The sequence below is a fragment of the Cucurbita moschata genome, unplaced genomic scaffold (assembly GCF_002738365.1).
Source record: "Cucurbita moschata cultivar Rifu unplaced genomic scaffold, Cmos_1.0 Cmo_Scf00053, whole genome shotgun sequence".
NCBI lineage: Eukaryota > Viridiplantae > Streptophyta > Magnoliopsida > Cucurbitales > Cucurbitaceae > Cucurbita > Cucurbita moschata.
The window spans coordinates 815410-836123 of NW_019268569.1; the positions used below are offsets into that span (position 1 = coordinate 815410).

A 20714-nucleotide genomic window follows, 5' to 3' on the forward strand; every position below is an offset into this window, starting at 1 on the left:
AAAAAAAAAAAAAAAAAAAAACCCTTCACGTATATCAGGATCAATAATCATTTTTTTTAAAAAAAAAAAAGATTAAAATTGGTAAAAAATAATAAAAAATAATTATAATAATTATTGTTAACAGAAATTAAAAAAAAAAACACAAATGGAAAAAAAAAAAGAAAGATATGAAGATGGTTAAACTGTTTTAAATTTTGCTTATGAAAATAGTATTAACAAGTATATATTTTCATATATGTATCTATGTATAAACATTCCAATACTAAAATATGCCGCACAAAGTTTCTAACAAGTCTAATCCATGGAAAATTTAGAGCAGAAATTTGAACTTCAAATTGATGTTATCGACACACATAGGTTGACTTGGATTTCAAAGGACAAGATCCAAGTTAAGATCAATTAGTGACACCATCTAAACTAAAGTAAGCGATTTTATGGTTGGAATTAGGTAGTTAAATTATGTATGATGGTGCATGCCCCATGGACCCTGCATGCACCATATTGTTTGTGCTATATGTATGTGTTCTATGTAATGACATATGATTCTAAGTTATGTATCCATGTGATATCCATTACACCATGTTGTAAATTAAATGAATTACTATGTACGTCATGTTATGTATTGCCATGTAAATTTATGTGATGGATCATATGACGACTGTTATGCCTATATATGTACAACATGGATGAAAGGGTGTTAATGTTATGCTATGAATCAAAATCATGAGCTTCATGTATGCATGTATGTCATGTGCATCTGCTCTACTATGTTATGTTAGTATAGATGTGTACCTTCAATATTTATATTCGCTATAATATCATGCGGGTCTTTTCTTTTCTGCAGTGTCCAGTGACACGTTACTGCATTGTGCCCAACCAAGTTACGCTCAGGAGGTACGTATACGAGCCTTCTTGGTGGGTCCATGTGTGCGTACGTGGACCGTGTGTGGGGAAGTATTACACATCCAATCCTGCCTGAAATTGGAAAGAGTCTAAGGTCATGTTACGGTTTTAAAGGATAAGTCTCAATCATGTTATGTGCGTGATTGTATTACTAACCCCATCAGTGGGGTGACTTATTAAGTATTTATTAAAATGGTCAAGCCACGTGTTACCCTTATATTTTTCAGATAAAGGTAAAGCTTCCCTAATGACAATAAATGTTGGAACGGCCATGAAAGTCAAGATAAGGCATTAGTATGCATTGATTTTTATTTAATAGTTGATAGGAGGTTTATTTCTTTTATTTATTTTTTTTGTTTGTTAAAAAACTATGTTATTTCTATTTTTCTTGTTTTAAATTAAATGATGTTTTATTTCAAATTTCTCTATATGTTACATACGGCTTCATCATATCTTTAGAGTGAACACTACCGCAAATTCCAAGTGATGAGTTGGGTAGTTGTGCTCGTATTTCTTAATTTCATGGGAAGAATGTGCTATAAACTTTCCATTTTGCATGAACACACAACCATGTCTTTCCTAAAGCATCATTATAGATGCAGAAATTGCCCGAGTTATCCAACAACCTAAATACTAAAATTGCAAAAAACGTAGTCATTGATTAAAGGGGTCAAAGGAAGGCACAAATGCTCTTCTTACTCCATTTTCAAGCCGTTTTTCAAAGACAACATACATGACTCTATGTAGCCTCAAAATGAGAACTCTCGACTTCAAAATTTCAAAGTGGTAAATTTCATACCTCTCGACCATAATTATCAACCCTATAGTTGAAACTTATTACAAAAAATATTATAACTCTATATTATTATCCACCCAAAATTTTTTACCATCAAGAATAAACGATTCTTGATTCATGAATTATAACATTTTGTAATAATTTAAACGAAATTTATATTACATGATTGATATCTTGATTCATTCACGTCACATACTTTTATCGGTTCTCGGTTCTTGGGAAACTAGATTTGTTTTGAAACTAGATTCCCAAGAAGGCAGCCTTCACTCCAACACCCAAGATATTCTACCCTTCCCTTAATAAATGCTCTCAAAATTTTATTTCTTTTGCTCAGCTCCTCCCTCCAGAAAATTCCAGTGAATTCTCTCACCATGTTCCAACCCAGGCCTCGGGATTGAAACTTGAAGCTATAATCGAAGCACTATCTAACCACCGCATGAACCACAGCCTCTGAACTGTAGCTATGGCTCAGATCCAGACTTGCAACCTCAGCCAAACACCAAGCCCAGCCCATGCACATCGTCAGCCATCAACTTAGAGCCTCGTGCTCTCGACCCAGGCACATTACTGCTCAGCCCAGACACGTGATTGAAGATCCACATGAACTCCAGCCACGAACACGTGCGGCCTAGAACACTGAAGCCTTGCAGTCCACTCACTTGTCCCCTCCACCAACCTGCGTGCTCGACCCAACCCGGTAGCTAACTCACACACCGACCCGCGTATTCCCAACGCACGTGGTTCAGTCCAGCCACTCTCCCAGTCACGACTCACGCTTTGGCTCATTCCCTGCAGTCAACTTGTGCTTGGACCGATGGCTTCTTTCCACTCTAGCTTGGCTAATTTGGCTCTATTCGGTATTTTGGACCTTTTCTTATCATTTTGGACCATTTCGAAGCCCTTTTAAAAATATTTAGAAGTATTTTAGGTCCACTTGGCTAATTTGGCTATGAGAGAATTATCCGTAGTTGTCAAATTATGGACCTAAGTTTAGTGAGTAGAAGATTGTTAGTGTTAGAAGAATTTGATTAAGTTAAAAAAAAAAAAAAAGTTGAGTAGAAATGGTTTCTTTTGAGATAGTTAGAGTACTTTTTAGGTATTTTGTTTAGCTACTTTGCAAATTTATGGTTAGTTTCTATTTATATGGTTATTTGTAAGGCCTAAAAGTAAAGTGAAGTATTCAATAATATATCACTTGAAACTACAATTGTTTGTGTTTTTGGCTTAGTTATTTTTCTGTCAAAACCTAACATTAAGTGGTCTTTTAACTTGAAGAAAAAGTTTAGAAAACTAGTTATTGCTTTCTCCGTTATAAATATTCATTAGATGTATGCTCTCTAAATAATAACAGAGACTTGAAAAGTATAAGTGGTTAAGGTTCCTCTATTCAAAAACTCTCTCCCCTCAAGTTATATCCAACATTTGGCATCAGAGTTCGGATGCCGAAATAAATGTCGTCACCATAGAAAGCACTGGAGAAGATATGACGAAGATAAAGAGAGGAAAGGAGGGAAGTGTAACACTCCAAAACCCATTACTCATGAGGAGTAACTATGCAGCATGGTCCATAAAGATGCGTGTCAACTTACAGGCATAAGGTGTGGGACTTTATCGAGCATGGTGACATTGAGGAGCGTAAGGACAAGATGACTTTTGCTGCCATCTACCAAGCAGTTCTGGAGGATGTTCTTCTCATGTTATCAGAGAAGGACTCGACAAAGGCAGTCTGGTAGACACTGCAAACTATGCATGTGGTTGTGGAATATGCTAAGGAAGCAAAGATGCAGACCTTGAAGAGTGAGTTCGAGGCTATCTGCATGAAAGACAGCGAGTCAATAGACTACTTTTTCATGAAGTTGACAATGATCGTCATCGACATCTGTTCATTAGGCGACATGGTGAAGGAGATCTCCGTCATCAAAAAGTTTCTTCGAGCTGTTCTCCCAAGATTCATGCAGATTGTTACCTCCATCGAGCAGTTCGATGACCTTAAGCACATGTCAGTTGAGGAGGTTGTTGGTCATCTTAAAGTTCATGAAGAGACTTCGTGGTTACGAAGAAAAAGAGGATGAGAAACACCTTTTACTCACACATGAGGAGTGGCTCACACGGACGAAAAAGGAGAGATGCGGCCGACACTTCCTCTTCAAGTACGAATGGACATGGCAGCCACAACAAGGAAGTAGTAGAGATGGTGGGTGTGGGCGCGGTCGCAGCCGAGGGCATGGTAGTAAAGGAGGCCATGACAACACCTCACAAACCCATGACAATGCCAACCTCTGAAGAACAAGAATATGATCAAATGTTACTCTTGTGGAAAATATGGGTATTATGTGGTAGAGTGTCACAAGAAGAAGCGCGATGAGGAAGCAACACTCGCAGGATCAAGAGCCCACATTGATGTTGGCTGAGAAGACATCCAACTTGTTGATGCTCAACGAAGAGAAGGTTATGGTTGTTAGATAAAAGCTATGGTTTTTCCTTATTTAGGTTATTCACATGTTTCCTTAAACTTAGTTAGTTGTTTTTTTTTTGTTTTTGGATATCTGAATTAACGCTCCCCGTATAATGGAAGAGCATATTTTTTGCTAGCCATTTGGGCACAAGATGGCTTGCAGACAGTAACCCTACATGGACGTCATTGGAGGCCCGGCTCCAGCTAAGGAAGACCGCCACTACGACAGCAGTCGATGCCACCAATTACCGCAGCATTGTCGGGAACCTGCGCTATCTGGTAAACACACGACCTGACTTTGCTTATTTCGTTGGATACGTGAGTAGATTCATGGAAGCACCTATGGAGAAGCATCTTGTGGCTGTCATGCGCATCCTGCGCTATGTGGCTGGAACCAGAGGCTGGGGTGTGAGATACTGCGCAGGGAGAGGAAAGGAGAAGCTTGAGCTGGTCGACTACAGTGATAGTGACATGGCCGGTGACGTTGATGATCGTAAGAGCACCAGCGAGATGATTTACTTCCTCTCAGGAGGCGCGATCTGCTGGCAATCAACAAAACAAAAGGTAGTTGTTTTGTCTTCATGCGAAGCAGAATACATCGCCACTTCGACGGCGGCAACATAGGGTGTCTGGCTTGCGCGACTGATGGAAGAACTCATTGGAAGAGAAGGCGATCCACCAATGCTATACGTGGACAACAAAGTTACGATCTCCCTGATCAAAAATTCAGTTTTGCACGATCGGAGCAAGCACATAGAAATCAGGTTCCACTACATCCGAGAATGTGCAGATCGGGGGCTCATCAAGATTGATTTCATTCGAACAGAGGAACAGCTTGGAGACAATTTCACCAAGTCCCTAGCGTGGGTAAAATTTGAAGAACTACGCTCAAAGATCGGAGTTCAAATAATAAGGTAGATATACCACAACTTTTAGGAGAAGATTGTTAGATAAAAGCTATGCTTTTTCCTTATTTAGGTTATTCACACGTTTCCTTTAACTTAGTTATTTTTTTGTTTTTGGATATTTGAATTAAACGCTCGAAGAGCGTATTTTTAGCTAGCCATTTGGGCCAACTTTGGGTGCAAGATTTGTGCCACTATTGCTAATTTTAGGATAGGATGGTTATTTAAATATGTCAACGGAATGAAAATAACAATTTATCAAGTCTTCCGCGCACACTTTCTCTCTCTGTTAGTCTTTCGGTATTTTTCTTCCAACAAATGTCCTTTGGCCATTTTTATTCTGTCGACAATTTCCTCGAGATTGTCAGAAGTAAACAATGGTAAACCTTCTCGCAAAAGGAGAAGACTGAGTGGAGACTAGCATGTGGTACCTTGACAATGAAGCAAGCAACCACATGACCGAAGATTGAAAAAAGTTCATGGAGCTTGATGAGAAGCTCATTGGAAACGTGAAGTTTGGCGATGGATCAATTATATTGATCCAAGGCAAAGGATCCATTTGACTGACCAAGGTATATTATATCCCAAGCTTGAAAGATAATATTATCAATCTTGGTCAGATGACAGAAAAAGGAAGCAGAGTGAAGTTAGCTGGCTCGTTCCTCAAGATGTTCAACAGAAATGGAACCTTGATGAAGGTAAAATGGTTGCATTACCACCTGTACAAGATACTATTAGAGACCCGTTTAAACCAGTTTTTGTGCTAAGTGACCACTACAACTAATTCATGCAGATTTGTGTGGAAATCCTTTGACGGAGGAAAAACAACAGAAGAAAATTGTTGTAAGAAGAAAAGGAAGCGCAAGAAAATAACTAAAGGAGGAAGAGAACGAAATCTTTGGGATTTGTTTTCGCTGAAACATGGTACAAATGTTTCTCATTTGATTGACATATTTAAATAGCAATTCTACCCGTGGCCAACAAATATTGGGCATAAAGATGGCCAAAATGGCCAGCTAAAAATATGTTATTTCATCCTACATGGGTCAATTTAGATTGCTTAAAAACAAGATTCAACTAACTAATTTTAAGGAAAACATGAATAATCTAAATAAAAAAAAAGCACAGACATTTATCTAACTGAGAATGCAAGTCCCGATGATTTTTTGGGGCAAGGTACGACATGCAGTTTATCTTCTAAACCATTTACCGACAAAGAATTTGACACTCGCATCCCCTACGAAGCATAGTTTAGCAAGATACCTCACTTTGAGTATCTAAGAGTCTTCGTTTGTACAACACATATTAAGACTGCAAAGCAATAATTCAAAAAAACTTGATGACATAAGCTAAAAGATGGTGTACTTTGGCGTAGAAGATGGGACCAAGACATATAGGCTATTATAGAATTCACTACCTTGAAGAGGGAGACACGACAGACCTAGAAAGTGCACTGACAGTGACACCAACAAATATTTGTCATCATTGATGACACCAAAAGGTGTGATGGATTCTCTGGAACAAGAGAGCTCAAGTGAGAGAATAAGAGGATCCACAACAGACGATGGACCAAAAAAGTTTTGTTCTCTAGTTGAAATTTATGCGGATACACTTGAAGAAGTATTCGATTCCGACGAGTTAGTATTGCTCTCGGCCGAAGTGTCGAAATCCTACCATGAGGTAGCAACTGAGACGATGTGGCAAGTGGCCATGCAAAAAGAGCTTGGAGCCATTGGGAAGAACAAGACGTGGGCACTAACTAACTTACTGCCCGGACACAAACCCATTGGTTTGAAGTGGGTGTTTAAGTTGAAGAAGAATAGCGAAGGAAATGTCATCAAGCATAAAGTAAGACTCATGGGGAAGGAATACGTGCAACGATAATGAGTTGATTTTGAGGAGGTTTTCACACATGTAGCTAGACTGGACACTGTAAGGTTGATTCTTGCCCTTACATCTCAACACGGGTGGGAGATTCATCACTTGGACATCAATCACTTTGAACTTTTTGAACACCTCGAATGCCTCGGATTTTTCTTTCAGAAAGGAAGCCCAAGTTTTTCGTGAGTAAATCATTGATAAAGGAAATGAAATACCTCTTTCCCCTGAAAAACTCAGGGGTAATTGGTCCACATATATCTGTATGGATCAACTCGAGAGGTTGTTTAGCAAAAAAATCAGCCTTCTTTTGAATTGAGGTTCTCACATGCTTGCTGAGCACACATTCTTCACAAAATTTTTCTCCAAAGTTCATGTTGGGTAGCCCATGCACCATATTCTTCTTCGCTAACTCCTTTAGGCCGCCATGGTGTAGGTGACCAAAGCGAAGATGCCACTGTGATGCCTTGTCTTTTACATCGACTCGCAACATCGACTCGCAAACACTTTTCTCGTATGCTTCTTAAATTCAATTTGTACATCTGATTTCTTCCTATCTCAACTCGAGCAACCAAACGCCCTTGCTTATCCTTCATGTGTAGCAGGCGAGCTTTTAAGAATATCGAGTAACCTTTCTTTGTGAGTTGCCCTATACTCAGTATGTTGGTCTTGAGGTTTGATATGTAATAAACATCTTGGATTGACTCTATTAAACCATCCTTGTGCAAGAAATGTATCGTACCTTGGCCTTTGACCTCCACCTTTGACGCATCTCGAAATGACACATGACCATCTTCAATCTTTTGCATCTCTTTGAATAGGTACTCGTGACCACACATATGATTGCTTGCCCCTGAGTCGAGGTACCACAGAGTATCGTTGTTTATGTTGTTTTCATTTTGATCCATCAAGAGAAGACCTTCATTTATCACGTCTTCCAAGGCTATGTTGGTTGCTCCATCCACCTTTTTCCGGCTTGACAATCTTTTGCAACATGCCTAATTCTACTACAATTGTAACATTTGTCGGAGTTACAATCATTCGCATAGTGACCATACTTTTGACATTTATAGCACTTAATGTTAGAATAATATCCTTGACTACGTCCTCTTGCACGCCAATTTGCTTGGCTCGCCTGTCTCTTTTCCTTATAATGTCCTTCATTTCTGCTGCCTTGACCACCTCGACCATTTTCGCAACTTCCACGATCTCTACCTTGAAAATTTTGAGAGTAGAGTATCTTTTAATCTTTTATTGATGCCTAGGTTTGAAGTGCTTGATCGAGTGTTTCTTCCTTCTTTTTCTTATGTTGCTCATGTGCCTCGAGAGAACCGGCAAGCTCATCGACCATGAACGTCGCTAGGTCCTTTGACTCTTCTAATGCACCTATAACATCCTCGAAGTTGTTGGTTAATGACCTCAAGATCTTCTCCACAACTCGCATCTCGAGTAACATTTCTCTGTTTCGATTTAGTTGGTTTACCACAGTCTGAACACATGTGATGTAGTCAGATATAGTTTATGACTCCTTCATTTTCATGCTCAACAACTCGCCACGAAGATTTTGGAGATGCACTTGCTTGACTCGGTCAGTTTCTTTGAACATCTTTTCTAAAGTGTCCCACGCTTCTTTTGAAGTAGTTGCCCTGACAATCTTCTCAAAGCCCGACTCATCAACGGCCCGGAACAACATGTATAATGCCGCCTTATCCTTTGATCACAATTCTTTTAACGCCTTGTTTTGTGCCACCGTATAACCCGTGGTATCTTTTGGTTCTTCGAAACCTTCTTCGAACACCTCCCTTGCTTCTTGAGAATCGAGAAAAGCTTTCATTTGGATGCTCCAATTCTCGTAGTTAATCTTCGTTAGTCGCGGTAGCGGCATTTGACCCATCACATTCGCCATCGGCTCTGATACCAATTTGTTAAAATAAGACTCACTAATCTGTGAAGTAAATCTCACACACACTAACGATAAAACGCTCCGATACCACTTTGTGAAAATACTACTCTGCGTATTTGTGAAGGAGATGTCGAGAGGGGAGAGACAAGGAGACAAAGACTACTGATTTTATCAAAAATCGTTTTCTATTGCGCTATATTTCTTTTCACTCTTGCTCTCTTTTGCTCTGACTTTACAATAGAAAGATTAGGTATTTATAACTTCCCTGACACTAACAATAGATATGAGAGAGCACGGATAAACCTACCATCATTTTCTGGCCTTTTCTTTTCACCCTACTTTTCAAATTAACTTTCTTAACAAATTACCTAAAATTAACCTTTAGCACTTTTAAGTTTATTTTAACAGAGAACCCATAAACTTACCATGATTCCTACAAAGGTATGGGCCTTTTCTTTCACCTGAATTTTCAAATTAACTTTCCTAACAAATTACCTAAAATTAACATTTAGCATTTTTAAGTTTATTTTAATAAAATAAGGGTTCCTAAATGGTGACCTCCAAGAACTATATGTTGCCAAACTAGAGGCGTTTATCATCAAAATCAAAGAGCAAAAAGTGTACAAGTTGGCAAAGACCCTTTATGATTTACAGCAAGCACCAAGGAGGTGGAACATATGTCTAGACAAGAGCTTAAAGAGTCTAAACTTCATGAAGTGCTCGCAAGAGCAAGCAGTGTATACAAGAAATAATGGAGTTAAACACTCATAGTTGGAGTGTACGTTGATTACTTGATCATCACTGGTAATAGTGTGGAAGATGTAAAAGAGTTCAAACAGCAAATGATGAAAGAATTTGAGATGACTAATCTCGGGCTACTCACGTACTACCTCGAAATTGAAGTGGACTAAAGAAAAGATTGCTTCATGCTAAGTAATCGACCTATGCTAAGAAGCTATTGGAGCAATTTAAAATAGCAAAGTGCAACCTTACCAAGTATCCCATAGAAGCAAAGTTACAACTCGAGAAAGATGTTGAAGGAAACTTGGTGAATCCCACTAAGTATAGACGTGTCATTAGAAGCCTGAGGTACTTGACTCATACTCGTCCGGACCTTTCATATGTTGTTGGAAAAGTAGGTACATGGAAAGCTCACTACGATTCATCATCATTCGGGTAAGCACATTCTCTGTTATGTGAAGGAAACCACAAGCTACGGACTGAAGTATCAAAGGGGGCAAGATTCTAAAGAACTAGTCGGTTTTATTGATAGTGATTTAGTCAGAGGCATTGATGATAGAAAAAGCACTACAAGAATGGTGTTTTATCTCAACGAAAAATGGATCTCTTGGCAATCTTAGAAGTAGCGAACTATGACACTATCTTCCTGTGAGGCCAAGTTCATGGTAGCAACTGCGACATGGTGCCAAGCATCATGGCTGAGAAATTTGCTGAGCGAAGTGACTAGGAATGAACTAAAGCGGGTAACTTTCTACATTGACAACAAATTTGCGATTGCACTAATGAAGAATCTGGTATTTCATGGACGCAGCATACACGTTGACACTAGCTTCCACTTCATTTGTGAGTGTGTCACAAAAAGAAAAATTGTTGTGGAGTTCTTATGTTCTAGAGAGTGACGTGTGGATATTCTAACCTAGACCCTAGCAAGGTTTAAGTTTGCAGAGATGCGAGAGTTCCTGGGAGTGAAGAATCTTGAACAAAGTCAAGTTTATGGGAGAGATGGTGAGCCAGTAAACTTGACTTGGTGGAATAAGTTAGTAACTTATGGAGTAACTTGAGGAGAGTTGTTAGTAGACTTAGTAAAATGAGTTATTAGCCTATGGAGCAACTTTAGGAGAACTGTTAGTAGTTGCCAACTTGTGAACCAAGTTTAGTGGTTTAATTAGAAAGATGGTTAGTGGCTTTTAACTTGAGCATAAAGTTTATAAAACTAGTCGATGATTTCTCCACTATAAATACTTAATAGATGTATACTCTTTAAACAATTACAAAGAGAATTGAAAAATATAAGTGCTTAAGATTACTCTATTCAAAAGCTTTTTCTCCTCTAATTGTTCTTCCTGTTTCAGTTGTTTGTTTCAACATATTTTGATCGTGGGCTATATTCAACAAACAAGGCGCTTATTTAGCCAATTTAAAATATGGGGCTAATTTGGATAACCTTGGAGGGTTGGGCATCACAGGAATGTCGACCCATAGATTTAATGACTTCAACTTAGACCTACAAGTAAGTGAGTTGCAGGCTAGGTTAGATAATTGTATGTTGAATCATTAGAACATACTATATGGCTCACTACGTGTTAATTCTTGTATTATGATATGCTTATGAACTTTATGTAATGCATGTACTTCCAAGATCTATGTACATTATGATAATATATTCACGTTATGCCCTATAATACACTTGATGAACCATGTATGATAAGTATAAATGATATGCCACACCTACATATGTATGTCTCACAGGGAGGTCAATAAAATTATGGTAATATGATATGCATCATAACCATATACCGTGATTTAAAATGCGGGACCTCATGCATGTTGTATATCACGAGCATGAGTTACTTCCCAATATGTTTTGTACAAATGCATATACCATGAGATGCATGCTTCTTTCTTTTTATTGGTTTTTAGGAATGTAAGCATGCACTAGCCCATGATCAAGCCTAGGATTTACATATATGAGCTCACCTAGTGAGTTGATGCAATCGTGCGTGGACCATGTGTAGAGAAGTATTGTATCCAACCTTACCCTAAAAATATCGTCATGAAAAGTAGGTTCCACATGAACCATGTTGCATGTGATTGCGTTTCTCAATCCCATCTGTGAAATCATTCACTGTATTTTTAAATACTAAAACCACAAATAATATTTTATAGGTAAAGCCAAGGCTCTCATGTACCGATGATGACATTAACTAAGGAGGTTATGTATCACAACCATACTATGAAAAGAGTAGATTGTGACCCTCACGTAGAGATAGACAAAACGATGATCTTCAAGTGGCATCAATCCAACTACGTGAAGGCTAAGAAAAACAAATGTCATGATACGACCGAGGAGGATGTGCATAATCCAACACACCATATAAAGTGTACATTGAAACAAGGATGAGGCATTAGCAAAGATGGAGGCAACAACTAGATAAGAGGGACAACGATAGGCTTGATAAAAGTCAAGTAGGGCCCCAACCCTTAACCTCAAAAGTCGAAGTTCTAGGAGTTTGGATATGCAGCTTTGGAGTTAAGTCTATCCATATAAAAGACAAAAGCTTGTCAAATTGGGTGTCAATCGAACATCGGATGGACGCTCCACAAGACCATATGTTCATTCGTCAAAATCATGTCTACCTCTGTCCGACCAAAAATGACTTAGAATGTACCATAGGTGGAGACATGGTATCAACTCTCCACCACCCTTGGGCCTTGTGGCCCAAGTGAGGTACCACGTGGTACGTACGTGTGTCACAATGTGGGTAAGTTTTGCGAGATGAGTGTTTCGAGGAACTTCCTTTGAAAAGGAATTTTCAAGGACAATATTGGATAGCACGAGTGTGCAGACATTGTGTCCTAGCTCAAGTGTCGGAGGTTGGTATATACACCCGTTATCTGGTACGGTGCTCGTAAATGACATGGCATGGACATGGGAGGGTTTGAGTCTCGATATAACCCACATGGATGGATGTTCAAGATGTCTTGCTAATATGATCAATACATGGGTCAGTTCTCAATATACATATCCGAGAAAGTCAAGATGGTCGAGCTGTGTCAAGACATGGGATGACACCAGATACATGGGTAATGTTGTTGGGAACTCAGACGATGATGAGATGCAATGTTGGATTATGAGAGACTTGACATAAAGTAGAAGCAAGGTTGAGTCGAACAACTTGGTCTAATGTAGAGGCAAGTCGGTTAGAGTCCTATACAACTGAACATGTATGCACCGGCGACATGTATAGCCGAACAAGCTTAAATTCCACAAGAGTTGGTGTCAAATTGTCGAAGGAAAACCTCGCATAAGTTTTAAAGAAGCCACGAAATCGGGCAAAAAATGTGAATGGGGCTTTAGTTACTCTTAAGACTTGTCATGAGTGTCAAGATCATGACACCGCACAATTGAAAATATATGACCGAGACATTATGGAGAGCCCATATAAGATACTTTTCTCGCATTTAAGTTGTAGAATCCATGTTGGAGTAGGACATGGAGCATTCTATCTCAAAATTTTGATAGATGTTATTTTTCTATTTCCTATCATATTATTTCCTTTAGATTTTGTTTGAGATGCACGTGCATATAAGTCCATGACAATATTCAGACTAAATTATTTTTAAACAATTTTTCACGCTTCGTAACCATAACATGCATGTAGCAGTGATCTTATTTCAAAAGAAAAACAGGGTCGTTACAAAACCTATTTCTAATCATGATTGGTCGATCTAAGTCTAGAAACTCGTCATTACACCTGCAGCCAAGCATAGGTTCCAAACATGGTTTAGAATTGCAATAAGTTAACAGTATTTTAAGAGTAACAAAAGCATAAAGTACACATTGGGATTGATTTAGCTAACAATTACAAAAGAAATAGGAAAAGGAGGGAAAGAAGTTACATTTTCAGCAAATATACTTGCCAATCAAGCTGCAATAAAGATCATTTTTCTTGAAAAGAACACCATAATTTGAACTCTTATTAGCCACACAGCATTAAATCCCTCTTCCAACACATCTTCTTTAGCTGCTCCCTATTACCTCATTGTAAGTTTCCCTTAGTTTCTGCAACAAAGCTTCCCTGCAAAAATCCATCAAATGTAAACAACACCATAATAAAAGTAACAAAAAAACCAAACATCATGGTATGTAAGAACTCACCTGTCTGGTCTGAAAATCAGATTCTTGTATGCAAACCACTGCAGAAGAATTTCATTACCAGATATAAATTTTGAAATCATGAAACTAAATTATACGAAATACCCTTAATTTCACTTACCCCAGTGTAGCCAATGCCCACAAGCTCAAGCAGTCCAGGAATTAGTGGAAGCCTATCAATTGCCTGAAGCCAAAAATAAAAAATAAATAAATAACCATAAATTGATTTGAAAAAAGGGAAAAAGAGGCTCACCGAGACAACGCCGGCGGAGGCCCAAAGGGCAACAAAACCAGACACTGCAAGTGAGCTGACTGCATACTTATCGTCAACCTTATCCCACTGACAAACAAAAGTCAACCCAATTGTAAAGAAATTGAAAAAATAGTAAGAAAAAAACTAAAAGTTCAAATTTTTTTTTCTTTGGCATACAGCTTCTTGAACTTTTTTTATGATTTCCGGCAGCTCCGCCATCTCCGCGGTGGCTACTTCAGCCGGGACTTCTCCGGTCGCCATGGCCATCACATTGCGAGCGATCTTCCGACCTGAAAAAGAAGAAAATTTTTAAGACTAGGGGTAAGAGATTAAATTTACTATGAACTTAAAGAATGTGCATCATAATTCTCACAATAGGCAGTGGATTTCCAAGAGCGGATTTGGGTCGACGGAGGAGGCGGTGACGGGAGAGTAGGGAGCGGCACGGTGGATGACGGCGAAGCGGATTGTCGAGGGGCCTTGGAGTCGAGGAGGGTGGAGGAGGAAGAGAGAGCGAATGTAGAGGAAGAAGAAGAAGCCATTGCCACTCAAAATGTCACAAGAACAAGCTAAGAGCTTCCTCTAGAATGGAAAGTGAAGATTTGTTGTTGGTTTATTTGTTTTTGGGGGTAATTTTCAAGTTTTTGTTGGGGTTTTTTTAAATTTTTTTGATAATTTAGAGATGGGAATGTGGAGATGGAGGTGGGTGTCTGAGCTTGAAGATGGAGAACCACTGATTTCGTTATCAATTTGGATAATGTTGTGTGAGTGAGTTATGAGAGAGGATTGAATTGGATAGGGATTTTAAGGTGTTTGATTGGATAAAAGGGTTTAGGGCTGCCCATGAATGTCTATCTACGCTGACTAAATACTTTTTCTCTCTATCTCTCTCTCTCTTCCATAAAAACTTGGATAAACTAAAAATAGGTTAAAAAGTATATATCTTGAATGCACGTACCTTATATCGACTGACACTAGAACCCTCTTAATATAGATTGATTTTATCGTTGTTTTGATGAGTAGACTATTTGGTCACAGTCTTCGGTACTCATATTTTAGTGATACCTACTGTTTCTTTGGAGCTTAGTATAATGCATCTGTTGTAGACGTACTTCTTAATGAGGTACATGGTTACCAAATGTTGTGATATGAATAAAGAAAGTTTCATGGATAATCCGTTCTTAAGATTTAATTCTTTTAGCTCTTCTTTATAATAGAGTTTGTTCTTATAATTCTAATGTATCTTGATTAGATATTCTACTCGTTTTATTTATCTTCATCATTATAGACCTATATCTTATAGGTCCTCGAGGTGTGACCTTGGCGTCGATTCCAATTAATAGTTCTCATCATACCAATATAAACATTGTTCTCGAAGTCTTTAGTAGGGAGTTAGATGGTCTCTCCCTAATAGACCTCATAATGCAAAATTAATAAAAGAGGTTGCGAGCTTTAATCTAATAAATACTCATCTACCTATGTAGTTCTTGATCATTTGAACAAGTTTCGGATTAGGGAGTAGTTGGAGACTCCCTAACCGGACCCACAATGCACTCATAGGTTCTCATAAGGTTTATAAAAATTCATGGTTTAGTCATAGTTTTGTCAACTCATAAAGGTACTATGGCGAACCCCTATCGATCAGAGTTGGTTCATTAACAAAAGTACTCGTGAATCAAAATAAATTCTAAAGATATTATATGGACTTTTAAACAATTGAGTCGAGTTCAAGATTAGAGGTTAGTTGGCCGACCTGTAATAGTTTCTTATAAGAGCATAATCATGTGTGCATGAACATTTCCTAAAAAGGGATATAATATAGTAATTTAAACACAGATATATAGTCAGCGATTCCTACAAGTATTTCTTAAAAAATGTTTAAGATGACTACCTACCTCTTGTCCGGTGTTTGGGGCCTTGTTTCTTGAGCTTCTCGTACTCAATTTCCTCCAAATTTTCCTTGATAGTTTCCTTAGTGAGTCTAGTTTCTAGAACCATTGATAATTTTGAGAGAGTCAGCCAAAACAGGGTCCAATTTGATGAAAAACTAAGGAAGTACAGAATTTTGGGATGACGTGGCCGGTTCAACTGAACCGCCCATGTCATCATCTTCTTCCTCCCGCAAGGGAAGAAGATGCCTGTGCCACTGCTCCATCGCCTGAAAACGGGCTCCTCAAACCTTTATGAAAATAAAAATGGGGTGTCAAGGAAGAGTTTGGGATTGGTGTCTTACTTATTCGTGGACTACAACATAACTTATGGGCATGCAAAAAGGAGAGAAAACTCGATATCTCGTCGGAGCAAACCGAGAATGTGTCGTCATTGGACAGGGTTATCTAGGGACTATTAGGCCACGCTTCCTTCACCAAAATTGCTCCTTATACTTCACCTAAGGAGCAAACCCGAGGAGATGCCTTGACGTGGTTGAGGCTAATTTTAAGATTTTCCTCTCGATCTACAACTCAACACAAAATGCGATTCTTCCTTTTCTTAGGCAGTCGACTAAGAGTGTATTTTGCCTCGAATCCTTCATCAAACATACTCAATTTAGTCTCCTAAACCTAATTGAATCATCAATTTTGAATATTATGGATGGTAAACCAGGATTTGAGTTATACCTCCCAAATCTTACCCAATAAGAAATCTCTCCAATTACACACGCTTCTAAGGTTATTTCTCTTCGTAGTCTTATTCAAAAATGATTATTGGATGTGCAAAAACTGATTGGGATAGGTCATAGTGTGATGAATCCATCTATAGCCTCGAATTCGGTTTCAAGCTATCCTTCAAACCTTCCTCAATGGAGGATAGGATCGGGGCAATAGGATAGTGGCGCTTTCGATGCTTCCTTCTTTTATCCGACTTCTGGGTAATCTTGCTTAGAAGGTGTAGAATCGAGTTCAGAGATAAATGGTGGACTGTAGCTCTCAAATTTTAGGTAAACCCGAGAACTTAATATCCAGAAGAAATGAAATGCTTATAACTTGGATGATCCATGGCCATTGATCCATAATTTCACTCTTAATCTTCTGGGATCTTTCACCTTAAAACCTGCTTTAATAAGAACTTTGCCAATTTTGATTTTGAATTCTAGTAGATGATGTTCTAGATTGTGTTCAATTTTAGAGGATACCCAACCAATAGATTTTGAGAATGGATGGATTTTATGCATAAGGATATTGTGGAGTTCTAATTTTGGACGGTAAAGACATTTTTGTAATTATCCATATTTTTAGGGCAATTTAGTAATTTGGCCCTTGTGAGTATTTTAATATTATTTTTTTCAAAAAATCTATAATTTTTCTAAAAATTTTTTACCTCTCCCTGTGAACTTCGAAATTCTCTCTCTATAAAAAATAAAAAATGTGAGAAGTTAGGTAATAGTTCTTTCTCTACAGTTTTTCTTTGTTATTTACTTTCAAAACCTTGTAAAACTTGTTAGGGATTATACTTTGCCTCTCTTTTGATGCTTTTCGGGTGTTACAAATTGTATCCTCATTTTAAATAACTTTCTTTCTCGAAAGTTTTTATCCTAGAACAGGTTGGGTACAAGGTTCTTGTTTCTTCCTCCCGTTCTCAAGTTACTTTCTCTGCCTTATGATTCTTCCATAAGACTTCACAAGAGCGATTTCCTTTTTATCTCAATCTCTTGCTTTCCCGATCTAATATTTGGACAGGGTGTTCTTTGTACATTATGTCTTCTTTCAAAGATAAAATGTCACGAGTCAACACGTGTGCAAGGTCTAGAGTATACTTTTGCAGCATGGATACATGAAGCACGTTGTGTACTGCAAAAAAAAGTTTGGGGGCAATGCTAGTCTATAGGTCACAGGTCCTATCGTTTCTAGTATTTCGAAAGGATCGATAAACCTAGGGCTTAGCTTTTCCTTTTTACCAAACTTGAGCACCCCTCTCCATGGATGCTACCTTTAGGAACACATTGTCCCTCGCCTCAAATTTTAAGTCCTTGCGCCTTAGGTCTGCATAGCTTTTCTGTCGATTTGTGCGGTTTGTATCCTATCTTTGATCTTCTAAACTTTTGCATTGGTGATTTGCACCAGCTCTAGCCCCAATAGTTGTCATTTTCCAACATCTTCCTAAAAGATAGGGGATCAACATCTTCATCCATAAAGTGCCTCGTATGCGGCCCTTTGTACGGTGGTCTAGTAACCATTATTATAAGAAAATTTTATGAGATGTAGGTATTTATCCCGACTTCTTGCGAAGTCCATCACACATGCCCTTAGCATGTCTTCCAATACTTAGAATGAGCCTTTCTATCTAACTATCTGTTTGAGAGTAAAAGACTGTACTGCATTTTAGAGACTTTTGAAGACTTTTCCAAAAGTGAGATATAAACCTGGCATCTCAGTCTGATTCTATTGATATTGAAACTCCGTATGGTCAAACTATTTCCTCCATGTAAAATTGGGCCCACTTATCTACCGAGTAAGTAGTCTTCCCCAGGGATGAAATGAGCGAATTTAGTTAATCGATCAACGATACTCATATGATGGTGAAAGCTTTCTTAGTTTTAGGTAATCCTACGATGAAATCCATGGTGGCTACCTCCCACTTCTATTGGGGAATACTTAAGGGTTGTAGGAGCCTTGACTGATGTTGTCGTGGTGTCTTGATTTGTTGGCAGGTCAAGCATCGGCTTATGTATTTCGCTATGTCCAGTTTCACCCCTAGCCACTAGTAGTAGGATCTTAAGTCTTGGTATTGGTGTTTCTAGGGAGGGTGGCGATGAGTAATTCCTTTATTAGTCCCTCATCCTTCAGTATGTATAATTGTCCTCTCCACAAGAGGCCTTTTATCGGCGGATATGAAGAATCCTTCGGGATGGTCAACTTCTCGTTGTTACAAAACTTTGTTGAGGTAAGGGTTCTTTTCCTGAGTTTCACATACATGCCTTCTTAGTGTAGGTTGGACCGTTAGTTGTGTCAATTTCGCTGTTAATCCTTTAACTAAGACCTCGATGCTGGCCCCAATCATTTCTTCTTGGAGCTTCTTTTGTCCTGTGTTAATGTTGAGGAGTGAGCCATCTTTCTACATAAGGTGTCAACTACAATATTGATTTTTCCAGGATGGTACATGATCTCTATGTCGTAGTCCTTTGCAAGTTTCAACCACCACCTAATATTGAACTCGTTTTCGATGAACAAGTACTTCAAAATGGACAATTATTTAGCTTGATTGATATTGGGGGAAAATATTGAATTCAATCTACATATTTAGATTTCTTCTATTCTCTTGTATTATTTTTGTTTTTATTCTATATTGTGCATTTTATTATGAACTCATTTGTAGTATGCTCAGTGTTGAGCAGTTGCTTTGTTGAACAAAATCTTTGTAGGAAACCCTAACACTTTAACATCGATCCGTCTGTCCTTCGAATTTGTTGAGATGAAAATCTAGGCAGGCTAGATGAAAATATAGGTAGGGAGGAGGGGTATTTACAGTAGAGGCTAGACAATATATTATTAAAATATCTGATCTTTTATTTTTAAAATATAATCTTTTCTATTCTTAAAATATCTAAATTATTTTAATAAAATATTAGAGATATCTCTGTTCCTAAAATACCTAAATCAATTTTCTAAAATAAATATGTAACGTGCTCTTACCATTAGTGGGTTTGATGGACTAGTGATGATATTTTAACACTCACCTCAACATTAGTTCTCGTTCGCTGCACCATATTGAGTTGATAGCGAAAACCCTTTTGTAAACAATTTTGCCACTTGGTCATTTATATTCTTCATGGAAGACATTCTCTATAATAAAATGGTAATGCACCTCCAGTTCCACATGCTTTGTTTTAGCATAAATTCTCAATTTTTTTGATAGGCGAACCACAAATTGGAAGTCGCAATGAGGTGGTATTGGATAGTCAATTTTCTAGTGCAAATCCTCGGTTAAGAGTTTCAGCCACGTACTTTCTTGATCTACTCCAATCGCTGCTCTGTACTTCGCTTCTGTAGTTGATAATGATATTGTTGGTCGTCTTTTGCTACACGAAGAAATTGTTCTCGAACCGAACTTGAAAACATATCCAGTGTTTGATCTTTGGGTATCGTGATATCCTGCATAGTCAGCATCACTGTATCTAGCTAGGTTAAAGCCTTCAATTCTTTAGTACAAAAGACCATAATCAATTATACCTTTGACATATCTCAAGATTTGTCAATCTACATATAGATTAGGCTTCTTTGGACTTTGCATGTACTTACTAACGACTCCAACTCATTTTCAAATCTATTTGGTTGGTTCATGTAGATCTCCCGATCCAACTCTCCATGCAACAAAGCATTATTCATATTCATCTGTCATAATTTCCAATCTTTATTTACCGCAAGTATTGGAGGAACCTGTACGATAGTGATCTTCGCCATTGGACTAAACATTTCTTCAGAGTCTAGTTCATATTGTTGAGAGAACAGTGAAGCTACATTTCGAGCTTTGTACCTTTCAATTGATCCATCCACGAGACACATTATTTTATAGACCCACTTGCAAGAGATGAGTTTGATATCTCTTGGTCTTGATACTAGTTCCCAAGTCTAATTTTGCTCCAAGACTATAATTTCTTCCTCCATTGCCGGGTGTCAAGCTGTATTTTGTGATGCTTCTTCATACATCTTTGGCCCTTTAGCTTCTCGTTTTCTATAATAGGTGCTTTGGCATACTACGGATTTTGATATTTGATTTTTTCTAACCA

General features: G+C 38.1%; 1 protein-coding gene across 1 annotated transcript; it reads right to left on the bottom strand.

Annotated features, from left to right (window-relative positions):
• Nucleotides 1–13349: 13349 nt before the first annotated feature.
• LOC111436295 (protein CURVATURE THYLAKOID 1B, chloroplastic) lies at nt 13350–14721 on the bottom strand. The gene is made up of 6 exons (XM_023074025.1): nt 14364–14721; nt 14168–14280; nt 13991–14077; nt 13859–13921; nt 13741–13778; nt 13350–13660 (listed from the first exon to the last, which is right to left on the bottom strand). Exons 1-6 carry the CDS (start codon nt 14530–14532, stop codon nt 13603–13605), a joined length of 528 nt encoding a protein of 175 aa, XP_022929793.1. The 5' UTR covers nt 14533–14721; the 3' UTR covers nt 13350–13602.
• Nucleotides 14722–20714: the final 5993 nt, after the last annotated feature.